The sequence below is a fragment of the Anomaloglossus baeobatrachus genome, chromosome 8 (genome assembly GCF_048569485.1).
Source record: "Anomaloglossus baeobatrachus isolate aAnoBae1 chromosome 8, aAnoBae1.hap1, whole genome shotgun sequence".
In the NCBI taxonomy this organism is placed as follows: domain Eukaryota; kingdom Metazoa; phylum Chordata; class Amphibia; order Anura; family Aromobatidae; genus Anomaloglossus; species Anomaloglossus baeobatrachus.
Window position 1 is genome coordinate 50,296,728 of NC_134360.1, and position 20,405 is coordinate 50,317,132.

Sequence of the window (20,405 nt, forward strand, 5' to 3'; positions counted from 1 at the left end):
AGGCTGATCATCAGGATAAGTGATAAGATTTGTCAGCGATTCATCATCGCAAATTAATACACGTGACCCCCTTAAGCCCCGCAATGAGATTGTGCAATCAACGTCGCGCAGTCGTAAAAACGATAACCGGGGCCAATGAGCCCGATGTTAATGGCAATTAGCAAGGAATGACTGAAAGTGTCTTATTATTTAATGACGATCCCTTTAATTATCTGTGACATTTTCCATTGACCGCTTAAGATTTAATGAATGGATGTCACTGGCTTTATAAATGTATTTAGAATGTTTCTTGGAATGACGGCGAATAATCAGACACGGGAGGATCTATCGGTCTCAGTGATGGAGGCAATAACCTTGTATATTGGATGTCAGCAAGAGCAGAGAGTAGATACAGAGTCCACAGCTCTGGATGACCCAACATGTACAGACGGCGGCAGATGATTCATTTCAACTGTGTAATGCTTCACTTCTCCTGTGGTGGCGCTGCAGAGAAATATTCAAAATGTGGTGTCAGGTTCTCTATTGCTGAAAATCCAAAAAAAGAACAATCCTGATCCTCTATCTTCTAAAATGTTGCTGCCTCCAGAAGCTTTCTGCACTTGTTGCCCTCTCTTTCTGATTTTCTCTAATACCTTCCTCCATCTTGCCATCTCTAGCCATCTCCATTTGCTTCACTCTCTTGCTGTCTTACCTGTGAGCCATCTTTGCTTGCTCTTGCTGTCTCCGCTATATACTTGCACTGTTTGCCTTTTTGTTGCACCCACCTCTTTCCTTCTTTGGTTGCCTCCACTAGCTCTCTGCACTTTTGTCTTGCTTTTGGTCTCTTTATTTGCTGCCTCCTCTTGCTGCCTTTAGTTGATATCTTCCCTTCCTGCCACCACTTGCTTTCTGAAATGTCACCTTACTTTTGTTTGCTAATTCACTTTTGGCCTCCTCTTGCTGCCTCCAATATCTGTGTGCTGCATGCACTTTTTGCCACCTCTTGCTGCCCCCACTATCCACTATCTGCTTGCACTTTTTACCTCCTCTTGCTGCCCCCACTATCTGATTGCACTTTTTGCCTCCTCATGCTGCCTCCACTATCTGCATGCACTCTCTGCCTCCTCTTGCTGCCCTCACTATCTGCTTGCACTTTTTGCCTCCTCTTGCTGCCTGTACTATCTGCATGCACTTTTGACCTCCTCTTGCTGTGTTCACTATCTGCATGCACCTTTTGCCTCCTCTTTCTGCCTCTATTATCTGCATGCACTTTTAGCGTCCTCATACGGCCTCCACTATCTACATGCCTCCTTTTGCTGCCTCCACTATATGCATACACTTTTTGCCTCCTCTTGCTGCCTCAACTATCTGCATGCACTTTTAGCTTCGTCTTGCTGCCTCCACTATCTGCATGCACTTTTGGCCTCCTCTTGCTGCCTCCACTATCTGCATGCACTTGTGGCCTTATCTTGCTGCCTCCTTCCACTTTTTACCTCCTTTTGCTCCTATTGCTGCACCCATTATCTGCATGCACGTTTTGCCTCCTCTTACTGCCTCCACTATCTGCATGCACTTTTTGTCTCCTCTTGCTGCCTCTTCTATCCTGTATGCACTTTTGACCTCCTCTTGCTGTCTCCACTATCTGCATGTTCTTTTGGCCTCCTTTTGCTTCCTCCACTATCTGGATGCACCTTTTGTTTCCTCTTGCTGCCTCCGCTATCTGCATGTTCTTTTGACCTCCTCTTGATGCCTCCACTATCTGCATGTTCTTTTGGCCTCCTCTTGCTGTCTCCACTATCTGCATGTTCTTTTGGCCTCCTTTTGCTTCCTCCACTATCTGCATGTTCTTTTGTCTCCTCTTCCTGTCTCCACTATCTGGATGCACCTTTTGTTTCCTCTTGCTGCCTCCACTATCTGCATGTTCTTTTGGCCTCCTCTTGCTGCCTCCACTATCATCATGCACTTTTTGCCTTATCATGCTTGTTTAGTTGCCACTCTTTGGTCTCTTGCATTGAAACTACATATGTATCAAGCAAATAGCCTGGGACATTGAGAGCTCTCATTCCCTTCTGTCCCCGTCACCTTTGTACATTCAGAAATGAAACTTGTAGCTGTGTCTCCAGCTCTTTATTCTGGAATTGCGCACAATTAAATCAATTTCAGAAAGTCTCTGACTGAGGGTGAAATGTCAGAAGAATCTTTCAGCTGTTATTGGCCCCTGATATTACTTCAGTGACATACAGACATGTTCTACCGCCATCCCCTAATAAACAATGCCATCTGCTTAAGGGCTCCGCCACACATCCGTGAAAACCACGTCCGTGTAAAACGGGCCGTTTTTCGGGTCCGTTTTCCGTTTTTTATGTCCGTTTTTATGGTATGTGTGGCCTGCGTGTGTATCCCGTATGCTAGCCGTATGTGCGTGTGGAATGTCCGTGTGTGCGTGAGTGAAATAACTGACATGTGTATGTGTTGTCCGTGTGAAATGTACGTGTGTGATGCAAAATGTCGTTACTACATGTCGGAAGACAGAGTAGCGGGATGAGAATGAACTCGGGTGAACTTCACCCGACTTCATTGTCATGCTGCGGCTCTGTCTTTGTGCCGTGTACTGATTAGCGGTCACCTGTGAAGGATTCACCGGTGACCACTAATCCCCCGAGTGACTGAAGTGTCCCCCCCTCTCTCATACTCACCGTTCCCCGATCCCCGGCGCTGCACGGCGTTCACACTGCTCCGGCGGCTTTTTCTAATTTGAAAAAGCCGGCCGCCCATTAATCAATCTCGTATTCCCTGCTTTACCCGCCCACCGGTGGCTGTGATTGGTTGCAGTGAGACACGCCCACCTCGCTGAGTGACAGGTGTCACACTGCACCCAATCACAGCAGCCGGTGGGCGTGTCTATACTGTGCAGTAAAATAAATAAATAAATAATTAAAAAATGCAGGTGACAGGAGCAGCAGAATACACCGCCGCTCCGGTCACCTCCACGCAGCTAATGAGGTGAGTAGCGCGATCAGCTGCTGTCAGTCTGGTAACTCGCGGCCACCGCTGGATCCAGCGGTGGCCGCGGGTAACCTCAGTGACAGCAGCTGATCGCGCTACTCATCTCATTAGCTGCGTGGAGGTGACCGGAGCGGCGGTGTCTTCTGCTGCTCCTGTCACCTCCATGCAGCAGAGCTGGACGCGACGCTGGAGGACCGTGGAGTACGCCGGACATGGAGGGTTTGTCGGGGTTAATAAATTGGTAATGAGGGAATTTGTTTGTGTTTTTTATTTCTAATAAAGGATTTTTTCGGGTGTGTGTGTTTTTTTACTGTAATTTACAGATTAATCATGGAAGGTGTCTCATAGACGCCTGACATGATTAATCTAGGATTTAGTGGCAGCTATGGGCTGCCAATAACTCCTTATTACCCCGATTTGCCAACTCACCAGGGTAAATCGGGAAGAGCCGGGTACAGTCCCAGAACTGTCGCATATAATGTATGCGGCAATTCTGGGCAGCTGCTGACTGATATTGTTAGGGTGGGGGGCTCCCCATAACGTGGAGCTCCCCATCCTGAGAATACCAGCCTTCAGCCGTATGGCTTTATCTGGCTGGTATTAAAATGGGGGGGGACCGCACGCCGGTTTTTTTAATTATTTATTTATTTATTTTACTGCACAGTATAGACACGCCCACCGGCTGCTGTGATTGGGTGCAGTGACACAGCTGTCACTCAGCGTGGTGGGCGTGTCTCACTGCAACCAATCACAGCCGCCGGTGGGCGGGTAAAGCAGGGAATACGAGATTGATTAATGGGCGGCCGGCTTTTTCAAAATAGTAAAAGCCGCCGGAGCTTTTATAACAGCCGTGCAGCGCCGCGCTGGAGATCGGGGAATGGTAAGTATGAGAGAGGGGGGAACTGACCGACAGACAGCTAGAGGGACAGACAGACATAGAGACCGACCGACGGACTGAGGGAGAGAACGAAACATAAAAAGAAAAAAGACTGACATGACATGAAAAAAGCACAAAACATACAGGGAACAAACAGAGATGCGTCCGTGTCACTCGGACGTGCGCACAGACCCATTGACTTTCATTGGGTCCGTGTTGCGTGTTGCGTGAATAAAACGGACATGCTGGCGTGAGACACGGCCCACAAAACGCATCACGGAGACGGACTAACGGACATAACCAAAAACGCAAGTGTAACCGCTGAGATATAGTAACATTGGTGCACGTTTGGCCGTGTCTCCAGTATACACGGAAACGGACCAAACACGCACGTGTTTCACGGATGTGTGTTTCAAGCCTAAGGGGAACAGGGTACTTTTTTTGGGGGGTGGGTGGGGGTGTTATACATGTTTGTAGGCTATGGATTCACTGACTCCAGTGACTTTGTATTGTATTATTGTATTGTACCTCAGGGCAATGAAGCTACACATTCATGACAGATTATATAATTGCATGACTGCAAAGCATAAGAAACGATAGATCGCATCCATCCATCTATCCATCAATCAGTCAGTCAGCATCTCCCCATCTGATAAGAGAACATACTGTTTTCACCCTTCCCACAGTCTACCTCTTCCTGTCCTGCAATAGCTGATAACAGAGAACAATAGATTTCACACTCTAGTCAGCCTTTTTTTTGTATGAAATGGTTGATAACAGATAGCAATATTTTGTATTCTCTCTTTCTACAGTCACCCTTTTTCTTCCCTGAAATGACTGATAACAGGGAGCAATAGTGTGGGTAAATGTAGATAAATCATTAAATATTTGCTAATGTTATGTGAGCCCTTTGTATGTCCCCTCTGCTGTCACTCAATAATCTGACTCCTGGTAGGCATCAATTTGCAGTTCATTATTACTTTCTGGTTCCCCTGAACTTCTAGTTGTGAATTCATTTTATTCCATCAGGGTCTAGAAACGATGGTGTCATCTCCTGCACTGACAGTCGCTGCTCCCAGGGGGATTTCACGACTTCCGCAGCAGTTGAATGGTGCAAATTGCCAACCGCCAGGTTTACAGTAATTAGTGGCGTGGTCTAGAGTCCTGGGCATGGAGCGAGCATCATCCTGGAAATGCAATTTATTGATCAAGAATACAGACTGTGCTGGAAAGAGGACAGCGACATAACAACTGAGGGCCAGAAACTACGACCCACCCCATCACCCCCAGCTTTGCTCACCTTGCCCCCCTCTTCTTGTAAAATTAGATTCAAGAGTGTTGGGGCAGAGGAGCCGCAGGACAGTTGTGGGACTATTTACAAATAGAACCTCATTGTATCTTTATTGTGTCTACTAGCTGTAGTACCCGGCGTTGCCCGGGAAAGTAACTGTCTCTCTGTCTCTCCCAGTCTCTGTCTGTTTGTCTCTGTCTGTTTGTCTCTGTCTCTGCCTGTCTCTGTGTGTCTGTCTCTGTGTGTCTGTCTCTCTGTCTGTCTCTTTCCGTGTCTGTCTCTATCCATGTCTTTCTGTCTGTGTCTATCTCTGTGTTTGTCTCAGTCTGTCAGTCTGTCTCTATCTCTGTGTCTGTCTCTCTCTATCTCTGTGTCTGTTTGTCTGTCAGTCTCTTTCCCCGTCTGTCTCTTTCCCCGTCTGTCTCTTTCCCCGTCTTTCGTTTCAGGTCTGTCTTGCTCCAGGTCTGTCTCGTTCCTGGTCTGTCTCGATCCCCGTCTGTCTCGACCCCCGTCTGTCTCGATCCCCGTCTGTCTCGATCCCCGTCTGTCTCGATCCCCGTCTGTCTCGATCCCCGTCTGTCTCGATCCCCGTCTGTCTCGATCCCCGTCTGTCTCGATTACCATCTGTCTCTTTCCCCATCTGTCTCTTTCCCCGTCTGTCTCTATCTGTCTTTGCCTATGTCTGTCTCTCACTCTGTCTCTCTCTATCCATCTCTCCACCGACATCTTATTACCTCACACATAAGCTTTTTATCCTAACAATTTATTTTGTTCCTATAGCAACCACTCACAGCTCCTATTAACCTGTAGCTCCTATCTCCATTGACTTTAATAGAGGCAGGTTTTTTGGAGAGTAACTGTAAAGCACGGGGTTACATTTTCCCATCAAAATATAGTCTATGAAGGTCCCTGAGTCACATGGGATGTATGTGCAACATTTTGTGATTGTAAATGTGATGGTGTGGATTCCTTTAGCGGACATACACACACACACACACACACACACTCAGCTTTATATATTAGATTATTGTTCTCCTATCCGCTCTACATTGTAGCAGCTCACAGATGCCTGTTATCTTCATGACACATCTTCTTACTAGTAATTAAGTGTAAAACCGCTAAAGGGAAAGTACAGAATTAGAAAAACATTAATGAAGCCTTCTAAAAATAGGGTTAAATCTATCCACACGTTGTGTGTGGTACTGCAGCCCAGACACATTCATATCAATGGAGCTGCAATACACGGCACAGCCCATGGACACAAGTGGTGCTGTTTTCTTCTTTTTCTTCTCCTCCTGTAAGAGTCCTTTATACTTTGTTACTTTTACAGGAGGTTTTGCTTTTCTGAATCTCCTATGTAGCATTGTAGGTTTAATGTGATGGACATTTCAGTGTCTTTTTTAACCTTCAGTAGATAGATGCCCAAATGTTGTGATAACGTCATCCCACACAAGGGTGAAAGACTTTAAACGTATAACTTGAACTGATGGATTATGGGAAATCAGCGAAATTAAAATGTCTCGTCTCCCTGTCTATTCTAGCTTCCCCTATCCTAATGCCTTCCCTTTTTTTTCTGTACCCTATGAAAGTTTGAAAAAAAATCAATAAAAATAATATTGAAATGGAGTTTAGGCAGGATTATCTGCCTAAAGGCTACTTTACACACTGCGATATCGGTCCCGATATCGCTAGTGTGGGTACCCGCCCCCATCTGTTGCGCGACACGGGCAAATCGCTGCCCGTGTCGCACAACAGCCGTCACACATACATACCTGTCCGGCGATGTCGCTGTGACGGGCGAACCGCCTCCTTTCTAAGGGGGCGGTCCGTGCGGCGTCACAGCGACGTCACTGAACCGCCGCCCAATAGCAGCGGAGGGGCGGAGCTGAGCGGGACGTAACATCCCGCCCACCTCCTTCCTTCCTCATAGCGGCTGGGAGGCAGGTAAGGGGAGCTTCCTCGTTACTGCGGCGTCACACGCAGCGATGTGTGCTGCCGCAGGAACGAGGAACAACCTCGTTACTGCTGCAGTAACGAGATTTGAGAATGGACCCCCATGTCGCCGATTAGCGATTTTGCACGTTTTTGCAACGATGCAAAATCGCTTATCGGTGTCACACGCAACGGCATCGCTAATACGGCCGGATGTGCGTCACGAATTCCGTGACCCCAACGACTCCGCATTAGCGATGTCGCAGCGTGTAAAGCCCGCTTTACTCCGGAGATAGGTCTTTTGGGCACCAATCCATAATCTTGAATCTTTTGAACACCAATCCATAATCTGTAAGAACCTGCAATCTGGCACTTACACCTTGGGAATATTATTATGGAGACTTTGGGCCCCTGCATGCAACTGAAGATCATGGGGTGAAAAAACGACATTATGTACATGTGAATAATACAATATCCAGTCCCAAACTCAGTTAAGAGGCATAAAAGTGTTACATTTACATAGTATGTATCTAAGCAATAGATACTGTCTGTGCAGAACAGTTACATTTTCTCTGTAGAAAAGTTGCACTGTCTCCATAGAAGAGTTACATTATCTCTGTAGAAGTTATATTGTCTCTGTAGAAAAACTATATTGTCTCTGCCACTGTAAAAAAGTTACATTGTCTCTGTCTGTGCAGAAAAGTTACATTATCTCTCCTTCTGTAGAAAAGTTACATTGTCTCTGTCACAAAGTTACATAGTCCTCCCTCTGTAGAAAAGTGATATTGTCTCTGCTCTGTAGAAAAATGATATTGTCTCTGCTCTGTAGAAAAGTGATATTGTCTCTGCTCTGTAGAAAAGTGATATTGTCTCTGCTCTGTAGAAAAGTGATATTGTCTCTGCTCTGTAGAAAAGTGATATTGTCTCTGTTCTGTAGAAAAGTGATATTGTCTCTGTCTCTATAGAAAAGTGACATTCTGTCTGTCAAAAGTTGCATTTTCTCTGTCTCTGTAGAAGAGCTACATTGTCTCTGGAGAACACTTATACTGTCTCTGTAGAAAAACAGCATTGTCTCTGCCATTCTAAAAAAGTTACACTGTCTCTGTACAAGAAGTACATTGTCTCTGTAAAAATGTTGCACTGTCTATGTAGGCAAATTAAATTGTCTGCGTAGAAAAGTGACATGGTTTCTCTCTCTGTAAAACAGTTACATGGTCTCTGTATAAAAATTACATAGTTTCTGTCTTTGACATGGTCTCTGTAGAACAGTTACATTGTCTCTGACATGGTCTCTGTAGAACAGTTACATTGTCTCTGACCTGGTCTCTGCTGAACAGTTACATTGTCTCTGACATGGTCTCTAGAACAGTTACATTGTCTCTGACGTGGTCTCTGCTGAACAGTTACATTGTCTCTGACATGGTATCTAGAATAGTTACATTGTCTCTGACGTGGTCTCTGTAGAACAGTTACATTGTCTCTGACATGGTCTGTAGAACAGTTACATTGTCTCTGTAAAAATGTTGCACTGTCTATGTAGGCAAATTAAATTGTCTGCGTAGAAAAGTGACATGGTTTCTCTCTCTGTAAAACAGTTACATGGTCTCTGTATAAAAATTACATAGTTTCTGTCTTTGACATGGTCTCTGTAGAACAGTTACATTGTTTCTGACATGGTCTCTAGAACAGTTACATTGTCTCTGACATGGTCTCTGAAGAACAGTTACATTGTCTCTGACGTGGTCTCTGCTGAACAGTTACATTGTCTCTGACATGGTCTCTAGAACAGTTACATTGTCTCTGACGTGGTCTCTGCTGAACAGTTACATTGTCTCTGACATGGTATCTAGAATAGTTACATTGTCTCTGACGTGGTCTCTGTAGAACAGTTACATTGTCTCTGACATGGTCTCTGTAGCAAATTAAAAAGGTCCGTGGAGCCTCTGTTAGGAGTCTCGACACGGAAAATAGCCAGATATCCCTCCGGGAAGGACCTAGCCAAGGAGTGGCTCTTTTTAGGAGACCACCATAACCACCATATTAAGTGGCCCTGTTAGTCAATATCCAACTCTTGACGAGTTTAAAGATATGGCAAGGGGAATACCAAGGTCAGGTATCCATCCACAGACAGCTATTTCAGGGTATTGCCCCTCATCAGTGTGAAGTAGGATTCTGGCCAGGTGGGAGCAATGCCTAGTAGACCATCAAGACAAAACAATCACTGATCTCGGGAAGACCAGCCAGGGAAAAACACTGCCAGGAGCCAGCAAAGGCGCTCAACACAGTGAAATCCTAGTTGCATTGCCCCCTGGGAAGTATGCAAATTAAAAAGGTCCGTGGAGCCGCTGTTCAGAGTCTCGACACGGAAAGTAGCCAGATATCCCTCCGGGAAGAACCTAGCCAAGGTAGCCGGAGGCATATCTGGCTATTTTCCGTGTCGAGACTCCTAACAGAGGCTCCACAGACCGTTTTAATTTGCATACTTCCCAGGGGACAATGCACCTAGGATTTCACTGTGTTGAGCGCCTTTGCTGGCTGCCGGCAGTGTTTTCTCTGGCTGGTCTCCCCGAGATCAGTGATTGTTTTGTCTTGATAGTCTCTGTAAAACAGCTACATTGTCTCTGAGACTCTGAAGAATAGTTAAGGCCTTCAAAAATTTAGACTGTCGCCCAAAGCTGCTGATATTGATGGGTTCAGTTGACAATCTAACGTATAGGGGGCCCAAACGGATGATGTGAAGTTTAGGATTCAGTGTCTCTGATTTCAGTCAGCTAATAATCTAGAGATAAGCCACCATCAGAGATGCCTGGAAGCGGCTTTATGGCGAAGACTGGAGCTCTCGGCCGAGCAAGCGATCTGTGTATGGGCGAGTCGAGCAACAAAGCTGCTGGCTGAATTATCCTAGTCGTCTGACAGCCATCTAATGTGTATGGGAGCAGTTACATTGTCTCTGCCTCTAGAGAACAGTTACATGTCTCTCTGTAAGGCAGTACATTGTCTTTGTCTCTGTAGTACGCTTACATTGTCTGTCTCTTTCTCTGTTGAAGCTGTGGATTCTGGAAAGAGTTAAACTCACAAAGGCTGGAAGTGAATATGAGGGAAGGCAGTGATTTATCAATAAGTGAGAGGCTGTAATGGATCAGCAGCTGGTAGGCGGGGAAAAATTAACAGTATTTTCTCTGGTCTTCAGACCACAGGGAGACCTCTTATTGTTTGAAACTCAGTGTGAAGTGATTAATGGAGTAAGGTTTACCGGCTGCAAGATAGTACAGAAGACGGGAACATGGGGTAGAGGAGAACGAGGGATGGAGGGGGAGGAGAGGAAATGAATGAATCAGGGACGGCTTCTGACCACTGATGGCTTCTAAAGGTAGAAGAAAAGGGATGGGAAGGGAGAAAATATGTGAGAGGAAAGGATGGATAAGGAAGATGAGAAAGAGTAGGATAAGGGAAGAGAGAGGGAGGCAAGAAGGGAGGAAAAAGGAATGATAGAGCGAAAGGAAGAGGAAGTGAGGAAGTGAGGAAGGAAGGAAGGAAGGAAGGAAAGAAGGAAGGAAGGAAGGAAGAAAAGAAGGGAAGGGAGAAAATCCGTGAGAGGAAAGGATGGATAAGGAAGATGAGAAAGAGTAGGTTAAGGGGAGGGAGAGGAAGAGAGAGGGAGGGAAGAAGGGAGGAAAATGAAATGGTAGAGCGAAAAGAAGAGGAAGTGAGGAAGGAAAAAAGGAAGAAAAGAAGGGAAAGGAGAAAATATGTGAGAGGAAAGGATGGATAAGGAAGATGAGAAAGAGTAGGATAAGGGGAGGGAGAGGAAGAGAGAGGAAGGGAAGAAGAGAGGAAGAAGGAATTATACAGTGAAAGGAAGAGGATGTGAGGAAGGAAAAACGAAGAAAGAAAGGAAAGAAGGAGTTAAGGAAGGAAGAAAGGAAAGAAGGGAAGGGAGAAAATTCATTAGAGGAAAGGATGAATAAGGAAGTAAGGAAGATGAGAGAGAGTAGGATAAGGGGAGGGAGACGTAGAGAGAGTAAGGGAAGAAGGGAGGAAGAAGGAATGGTACAGAGAAAGGAAGAGGAAGAGAGGAAGAGGAAGAAAGGAAGGAGGAGAGGAAAGAAGGAAGGGAGGGAGGAAGAAAGGAAGGGAGGGAAGGGAAGCGAGAAAATATGTGAGAGGAAAAGGACAGGAGAGGAAGGGAGACGAAAAGGGAGGAATAAGGAATGATAGAGAAAAAGGAAGAGGAATTAAGGAAGGAAGGGAGGGAGAAAGGAAGGAAGGAAGGGAGGGAGGGAGAAGGAAGGAAGGAAGGAAGGAAGGAAAAGGAAAGGAAAGGAAAGGAGAAAGGAAGGAAGGATGAATGAATGGATGGATGGATGGATGAATGGATGGATGGATGGATGAAGGACGTGGTTATTGAAAAAAAAGTGAGACCATAAGAAATGAAGAAAGGAAAGAATAAAAGAAAGGAGAAAATAAGGGCATGAAAAAAGAAGGAATACATTAAAGAAGGAAGGAAGAATGGAAAGAATGAAAGAAAGAAGGGTAAGGGTAAGAAAGGAGGGAAAGAGGGAGAAAAAAACAACATATGGATAATGAAAGAGAATAAGAAAAACTTAAGAAAAGAAAATGTAGACGTAGGAAAGATTAGGGATATGTAGAGAGAAAGATAAAAGTAGCTAATGGAAGAAAAATACAACAGATGAGATAAGAGCATCAAAATAGGAAAGGGAGACAGAAAAAGTAGGCAGGAGCGCAGGATGACAAGGAAGGCAGAGAATGAGACAAGAGATGGAGGGCGGAAGAGACAGCAGAGACAGTCCTTATGTTGGAGCAAGAAATAAATGATGGAGAAAGTGACAGATGGGGAAGTCACAGAAAAAATACACCTAGAAAAATGTTTCTACAATTCTAAGCAGCTAACTGTAAAGACTACAACTCTCAACATGGCGTGCTGGTGCTATAGCTCAGTAATGGTGAAGCTACAGGTTTCCCACCTACTCTATATGGGAACAGACCTCATGGCTCAGGAGCTGTGCCCACCTCTTTGGACTCTCAAACTGAGCCTTTAGGCAGGATAATGCTGCTTATGGAGCAGATAGTCCCACTATGAATGTATATACAGTATATATATTCACATTAGGCCTTTTATTCAGCTAGAATCCAGAATCAATGGCCAGGGAAGGGACAGATCATTCTGTATTGATCATTGCTGATTCTTTTTGGTCACACCTGAACAATCTCAGGCGTCCTAAATAACGACCATTCACACTGTCAGGACCACAGGGACCAGCCGGGTACATTGTCCAGGATGGGGGACTAGAGGATACGTGTGAGAGCCGCCATCTACCTGCCCCCAGGGCTGTAACACATCCTAGTTTACTGCAGCAATAGTGCAATGTTGTCTTAATCAGAATGTAACGTCCTCCTATAAAACCCTGCTCCGCACTCGGAGAAATCTAAAGCATAGTCATGTAGATCTGTAATTAATGATGGTGTCTGAGAACTCCAGCTCTCGCTGCAGAAATCGCTCACTGCAGAAATAACCTGTTTTATGTCTCTAATAAACACTTCGATCAGGGGGAGTGGGGATGTCTGAAGCTATATTCAATATACAGGGAGAATTCATTACAGCAAAATGCAAAAGACAGGTGGCTGAGACATACCAAGGCAGACTCCACTCACTACTGCACTGACAGAGGATGAGCCATCTGCATGTGTGATTAATGCATCCAGAGTGGGTGAGCGATGTCGGAATCAGGTCTGTGTGGGAATGGAGAGCAGTATACGGTATATATACACAGTGTGCAGAGTAGCAGTATATGTGATGGGAGCAGTATACAGTATGTACACAGTGTGCAGAGTAGCAGTATGTGTGATGGGAGCAGTATACAGTATATACATAGTGTGCAGAGATATCAGTATGTGTGATGGGAGCAGTATACGGTATATACGCAGTGTGCAGAGATATCAGTATGTGTGATGGGAGCAGTATATACACAGTGTGCAGAGTAGCAGTATGTGTGATGGGAGCAGTATACAGTATATACATAGTGTGCAGAGTGGTCAGTATGTGTGATGGGAGCAGTATATGGTATATACATAGTGTGCCGAGGGGTCAGTGTGTGTGAAGGGAGCAGTATACGGTATATACACAGTGTGCAGTGTAGTATGTGTGAAGGGAGCAGTATATGGTATATACATAGTGTGGTGTGCAGAGTTGTCAGTATGTGTGAAGGGAGCAGTATACGGTATATACACAGTGTGCAGAGTGGCAGTATGTGTGATGGGAGCAGTATACGGTATATACACAGTGTGCAGAGTAGTATGTGTGAAGGGAGCAGTATATGGTGTATATACTGTACATAGTGTGCAGAGCAGTCAGTATGAGTTATGGGAGCAGTATACGGTATATACACAGTGTGCAGTGTAGTATGTGTGAAGGGAGCAGTATATGGTATATACATAGTGTGGTGTGCAGAGTTGTCAGTATGTGTGAAGGGAGCAGTATACGGTATATACACAGTGTGCAGAGTGGCAGTATGTGTGATGGGAGCAGTATACGGTATATACACAGTGTGCAGTGTAGTATGTGTGAAGGGAGCAGTATATGGTGTATATACTGTACATAGTGTGCAGAGCAGTCAGTATGAGTTATGGGAGCAGTATACGGTATATACACAGTGTGCAGTGTAGTATGTGTGAAGGGAGCAGTATATGGTATATACTGTACATAGTGTGCAGAGTAGTCAGTATGTGTGATGGGAGCAGTATACGGTATATACACAGTGTGCAGTGTAGTATGTGTGAAGGGAGCAGTATATGGTATATACTGTACATAGTGTGCAGAGTAGTCAGTATGTGTGATGGGAGCAGTATACGGTATATATACAGTGTGCAGTGTAATCAGTATGTGTGATGGGAGCAGTATACGGTATATATACAGTGTGCAGTGTAATCAGTATGTGTGATGGGAGCAGTATACGGTATATATACAGTGTGCAGTGTAATCAGTATGTGTGACGGGAGCAGTATACGGTATATACACAGTGTGCAGTGTAATCAGTATGTGTGATGGGAGCAGTATACGGTATATACTGTACATAGTGTGCAGTGTAATCAGTATGTGTGACGGGAGCAGTATACGGTATATACACAGTGTGCAGTGTAATCAGTATGTGTGATGGGAGCAGTATGCGGTATATATACAGTGTGCAGTGTAATCAGTATGTGTGATGTGAGCAGTATACGGTATATACACAGTGTGCAGTGTAATCAGTATGTGTGATGGGAGCAGTATACGGTATATACACAGTGTGCAGTGTAATCAGTATGTGTGATGGGAGCAGTATACGGTATATACTGTACATAGTGTGCAGAGTAGTCAGTATGTGTGAAGGGAGCAGTATACGGTATATACACAGTGTGCAGTGTAATCAGTATGTGTGATGGGAGCAGTATACGGTATATACACAGTGTGCAGTGTAATCAGTATGTGTGATGGGAGCAGTATACGGTATATACTGTACATAGTGTGCAGAGTAGTCAGTATGTGTGACGGGAGCAGTATACGGTATATACACAGTGTGCAGTGTAATCAGTATGTGTGATGGGAGCAGTATACGGTATATACACAGTGTGCAGTGTAATCAGTATGTGTGATGGGAGCAGTATACGGTATATACTGTACATAGTGTGCAGAGTAGTCAATAAGTGTGAAGGGAGCAGTGGATACAGTGGAGCTGCTAATTAACCACATGCAAATAGGTGAGATCCAGCAGTGTGTGTATTCCTCTATATCTGAGGCTCTAGCTCCACACTGTGTATTCAGCTGCAGCACATGCAGTGCATTATCTGGAATGTGGGAGTGAAGCTTTTGCACAGAGAGGAGGTCAAGTAAATAGGATTTTAGTTATTATTATTAAATCACTTGATAAATGAACCGTCACCAGTGGCCATTGCACATTTACAAAGTGGCATCCAAGCCCCCCATCATCAATGCCCCCCCACCCAGGAGATCATCTGTCTGTGCAGGGTGATGCATATTGTAGCAAATGGCTGTAGGTTATTATAAGCCCTGGTGCGCACAGAGGATTCAGCACCATGGACAGAGCCCCCCATCACTGCCCCCTAGGACAGGCTGCTGGAATGACTCCTAAAGTTTGGGTAGTCTGGGATTGAGGGCTGACATTGTCGGGGGCTCAGGATCTGCCTCCACCATCAGTCCAGCAGCTTCATGGTGCTACAAGTGTTATCCAGAACGCAGCACGAGAAAAACAAAGGACATTGTCCTGTGCACAAAATATTTACAATAATTAATTGTAGCCATTATAATTTCTAGATCTTTTCATTGCAAAAATCTCATAACTTAAAGGAGAACAAGAAGGAGACTGGGTCCATCTAATAGGTCCATGCCCAGAAGGAAGGAGTGAGCCAATATCATGTCATGGACACCTAAACATTCCTCTATACAAATACCCTCACACCCCCAAACCACCCACCCCACACCCCCCACACCCAGTCATCAGAGCAGCGACAGCTCCCACACAGCAGCGACAAGACCCTGGGCTAATGATGAGCAATGGCCAGTGATTAGCAATAAAAGAGAAGAATCTCATAATCTGCTATGAGCCCTGACATGGGGGGCTGCTGCACTGAAGAAGGGTCTCACCAATTATTCATGTTCTGCCCCGACATTTGCAAAACACATCCAAAACCATAAGAGCCAGTGCAAAAACACCGTGCAAAAGCCAACCATCAGGAGGCATCGCCTGGGTCCACTCATAAAGGGAATTCACCAAAGGAGAAACATCAATGAGGCAGGGGGGCAGGCAAGATACCAGGGCAATGGGGCAGAGAAAAGCAGAGATAATGGGTGCAGAGACAGGGGCAGAGATAATGAGGAAAGACAGAGCGAGGAACCGCAGCTAAACTGATGGACGATCCTGGGCTGGAAGAGGAAGGATCAGAGCAAAAGCAACATGTGAAGCAGAACTGATCGCACTGCTCCTCATCAGCCTGACAAGGGGACAAGACAGGCCAGGGGACAGGCCAGGGGACAGGTGAGAGGACAGGCCAGGGGACAGGTGAGAGGACAGGCCAGGGGACAGGCCAGGGGACAGGTGAGAGGACAGGCCAGGGGACAGGCCAGGGGACAGGCCAGGGGACAGGTGAGAGGACAGGCCAGGGGACAGGTGAGAGGACAGGGGACAGGTCCGGCCAGGGGACAGGTGAGAGGACAGGGGACAGGTACGGCCAGGGGACAGGACCGAGGACAGGCCAGGGGACAGGACCGAGGATAGTACCGGCCAGGTGAAAGGTCCGGCCAGGGGACAGATCAGGGGACAGGTGAGAGGACAAGCCAGGGGACAGGCCAGGGGACAGGTCCGGCCAGGGGACAGATCAGGGGACAGGTGAGAGGACAAGCCAGGGGACAGGCCAGGTGACAGGTCCGGCCAGGGGACAGGTACGGCCTGGTGACAGATCAGGGGACAGGCCAGGTGAGAGGACAAGCCAGGGGACAGGCCAGGTGAGAGTACCGGCCAAGTGACAGGACCGGGGACAGCTCCGGCCAGGTGACAGCTCCAGCCAAGTGACAGGACAGGCCAGGTGACAGGACTGGCCAGGTGACAGCTCCAACCAGGTGACAGGTCCGGCCAGGTAACAGCTGCGGACAGGTGAGAGGACCGGCGAGGTGACAGCTCCAACCAGGTGACAGGACAGGTCAAGTGACATGACAGGCCAGGTGACAGTTTCAGCCAGATGACAGGACTGGCCAGGTGACAGCTCCAACTAGGTGACAGCTCCTGCCGGGTAACAGCTCCGGACAAGTGAGAGGACCGGCCAGATGAGGACCGGCCAGGTGACAGCTTGAGCCAGGTGACAGATCCGGCCAGGTGACAGGACCGGCCAGGTGACAGGACCGGCCAGGTGACAGCTCAGAACAGGTGACAGATCCGGCCAGGTGACAGTACCGGCCAGGTGACAGCTCAGAACAGGTGACAGATCCGGCCAGATGACATATCCGGGCAGGTGACAGCTCCAGCCAGGTAATAGGACCGGCCAAGTGACAGCTCCGGCCAGGTGACAGCTCCGGCCAAGTGACAGTGACTCCTACCTGGAACAGGCGCAGGATGTTGGCCACCATGATGGACACGGAACTTTCGGACGCCCCAATGACGCCCACCACTTTCTCCGGGCGCACGTAGACCGGCGGCTCCCCGTTGGTGCAGCGGGCGTCGGACGCGTCCTTCTGGATCAGCGCCTGCACGAAGGTGAGAGACTGCTCCAGAGCATAGGTGTCCCGGGAGCAGGTGTCCAGGATCCGCGCCCCCAGGGTGATGTTCGGCAGCAGCTCCGGGTCGCTGTTGATTTGGTCGATGGCATAGAGCATGGCTTCCAGCCTGTGGATCCCGTTCTCCTTCCGTATATCCCCGCATGGCATTCCTGCAAAGCCCCTGGCGTGGACTGGAAAGAGCCCCCCCAAAGTGATGTCTCCTTCCAGCCTGATAGAATGGGGCGCATAGGGCTCCTGCCCAGACACCAAAAGTGCACACAGCCAGCAGCCCAGCCAGGAGAGCTGGAGCAGGGGTCCTGCGCCCCCCGGCATGGCTGCCCCTGGAGGGAATGCCCCGGTCAGGGAGGTGTCTCCGGCTGTGGGTCCCCTGACACCGGCAGATCCGCTCCGTGCTGCTGCCTCTGACAGCACAGTGGTCTCCTCTGCACATCCACAGCTTTAAAGCTGCCGACAGAGGCTGGTCCGCCCGCCCCCCATGTCATCACGTAGCCTGCGTGTTATGTCATTTTCTGGGGAATTTGGGGGTCTTGGCTGCGCTGCTCTAAGCTGCGGTACCTGTGTGATCCGGGGAAGAGGAGCTGTCCAGGTGCTGAACCTGGTGCAAGTGACGCACGATGTATCGCAGCAATGTATCGCAGCACACAGGCTGCGGGGAGGTATATTACATGTGGTTCTAATGCTTGAGATGCCGGAGAAGTCTAATCATAAAAACACGATGCATCGCAGCAATGTATCGCAGCACACAGCCTCCGGGGATGTGTACCGCACTCTGCTCTGCACGTGCACAACCTGCTGCATACGATAAAGCTCAAAATCCATAGGAAACGCGTGAGCAGCCTCCTGCTGGAGAAGCGCTCAGTGTGCACTGTGCCTATGGATCGTGTATATTGCCGGCAGCGGCTTCTGTAGCTGCTCCTGACCTGTGGAGTTGTCAGTGCAAATACCGCAGGGGAAACGCACACTCTGCACAGTGCCATGACCAGGGAGGCTCCAAGTCAGCTACATCTATTGCCAGCTGGAATTATATACAGTTACACACCCACATACACAAATATATATAGATAGATATCATGTGTCAGAAAGGATCTTCTTGGCTTCAAATGTATTCTGCAACCCAACGATCCCAAACATTAAGCATGAGGAGTCCTGGAGGTGATGACCCCACAGATCTCTGCTCTCACATTATCCTGTCTGTCTGGGATAAAGATGCAGACGGATCCTCACAAGTCTCATACACAGAAATCGGGGGTCAGATCGCCAAGATGTTTGGAACAACCTCCTGCCAAGCGCCTTCATAATCTGAATATAAGTGACGAGAAGAAGTGATGGAGGCGACAGGCGGTCATCAAATTATGAGGATGGTGGAGATGGGCAGTCACCGAATACTGAGGATGGAAGAGATGGTCACTGACTACTGAGGATAGAGGAGACAGGAGGTCACTGAATACTGAGGATGGAGGAGACAGGAGGTCACTGAATACTGAGGATGGAGGCGACAGGAGGTCACTGAATACTGAGGCTGGAGATGACAGGAGGTCACTGAATTCTGAAGATGGAGACGACAGGAGGTCACTGAATACTGAGGAAGGAGATGACAGGAGGTCACTGAATACTGAGGATGGAGATGACAGGAGGTCACTGAATACTGAGGATGGAGGTGACGGGCGGTCACCGAATACTGAGGATGGAGGTGACTGGAGGTCACTGAATACTGAAGATTGAGATGACAGGAGGTCACTGAATACTGAGGATGGAGGCGACAGGAGGTCACTGAATACTGAGGATGGAGATGACAGGAGGTCACTGAATACTGAGGATGGAGGCGACAGGAGGTCACTGAATACTGAGGATGGAGGCGACGGGCGGTCACCGAATACTGAGGATGGAGGCGACAGGAGGTCACCGAAGACTGAAGATGAAGGTGACAGGAGGTCACTGAATACTGAGAATGGAGATGACAGGAGGTCACTGAATACTGAGGATGGAGGCGACAGGAGGTCACTGAATACTGAGGATGGAGGCGACGGGCGGTCACCGAATACTGAGAATGGAGATGACAGGAGGTCACTGAATACTGAGGATGGAGGTGACAGGAGGTCACTGAATACTGAGGATGGAGGCGACGGGCGGTCACCGAATACTGAAGATGAAGGTGACAGGAGGTCACTGAATACTGAGGATGGAGGTGACAGGAGGTCACTGAATACTGAGGATGGAGGTGACAGGAGGTCACTGAATACTGAGGATGGAGGCGACGGGCGGTCACCGAATACTGAGGATGGAGGCGACGGGCGGGCACCGAATACTGAGGATGGAGGCGACGGGCGGTCACCGAATACTGAGGATGGAGGCGACGGGCGGGCACCGAATACTGAGGATGGAGGCGACGGGCGGGCACCGAATACTGAGGATGGAGGCGACGGGCGGGCACCGAATACTGAGGATGGAGGCGACGGGCGGGCACCGAATACTGAGGATGGAGGCGACGGGCGGGCACCGAATACTGAGGATGGAGGCGACGGGCGGGCACCGAATACTGAGGATGGAGGCGACGGGCGGGCACCGAATACTGAGGATGGAGGCGACGGGCGGGCACCGAATACTGATAGGATTTACATTTTTTTTTCTTCATTCACTTTACATTATAAACTATAAACACTTCTATTTTATAAAGCTTCTTACTTTTTAGCAACACAATTATCTGCTGTACACACACACATTTATGTATGCACAGTACATACATACACACATCAGTGAATTGGCCACGTGTCTGTGTGAGTGAGTGTGTGTATTGGCAGATAACATAGAGTAGCAGCGTGCACGCTTGTGGTCGGTGCAGTGACATCAGTGAATTAGCTGCATGTGTATGTTATGTATTGGCAGATAACATAGAGCAGCAGCGTGCACCCTTGTGGTCGGCACAGTAACGTCAGTGACCTCGGCCGGCCCCCGCCCTGCTGTACCGGCTTCAGCAGCTCCTCCACCTCCTGCTGCCCGGGCCCTGCTCTGATACACCACCGCCAGCCTCTTTACAC

General features: G+C 47.8%; 1 protein-coding gene across 1 annotated transcript in view; it reads right to left on the reverse strand.

Moving 5' to 3' along the window:
- GRM7 (glutamate metabotropic receptor 7) overlaps window positions 1–17,815 on the reverse strand; it is a 519,969-nt gene extending 502,154 nt beyond the window's left edge. The window contains exon 1 of the mRNA XM_075321597.1: window positions 17,191–17,815. Coding sequence (XP_075177712.1) covers window positions 17,191–17,682 — 492 coding nt within the window. The 5' untranslated portion in view covers window positions 17,683–17,815. The remainder of the gene's footprint in view (window positions 1–17,190) is intronic.
- Window positions 17,816–20,405: the final 2,590 nt, after the last annotated feature.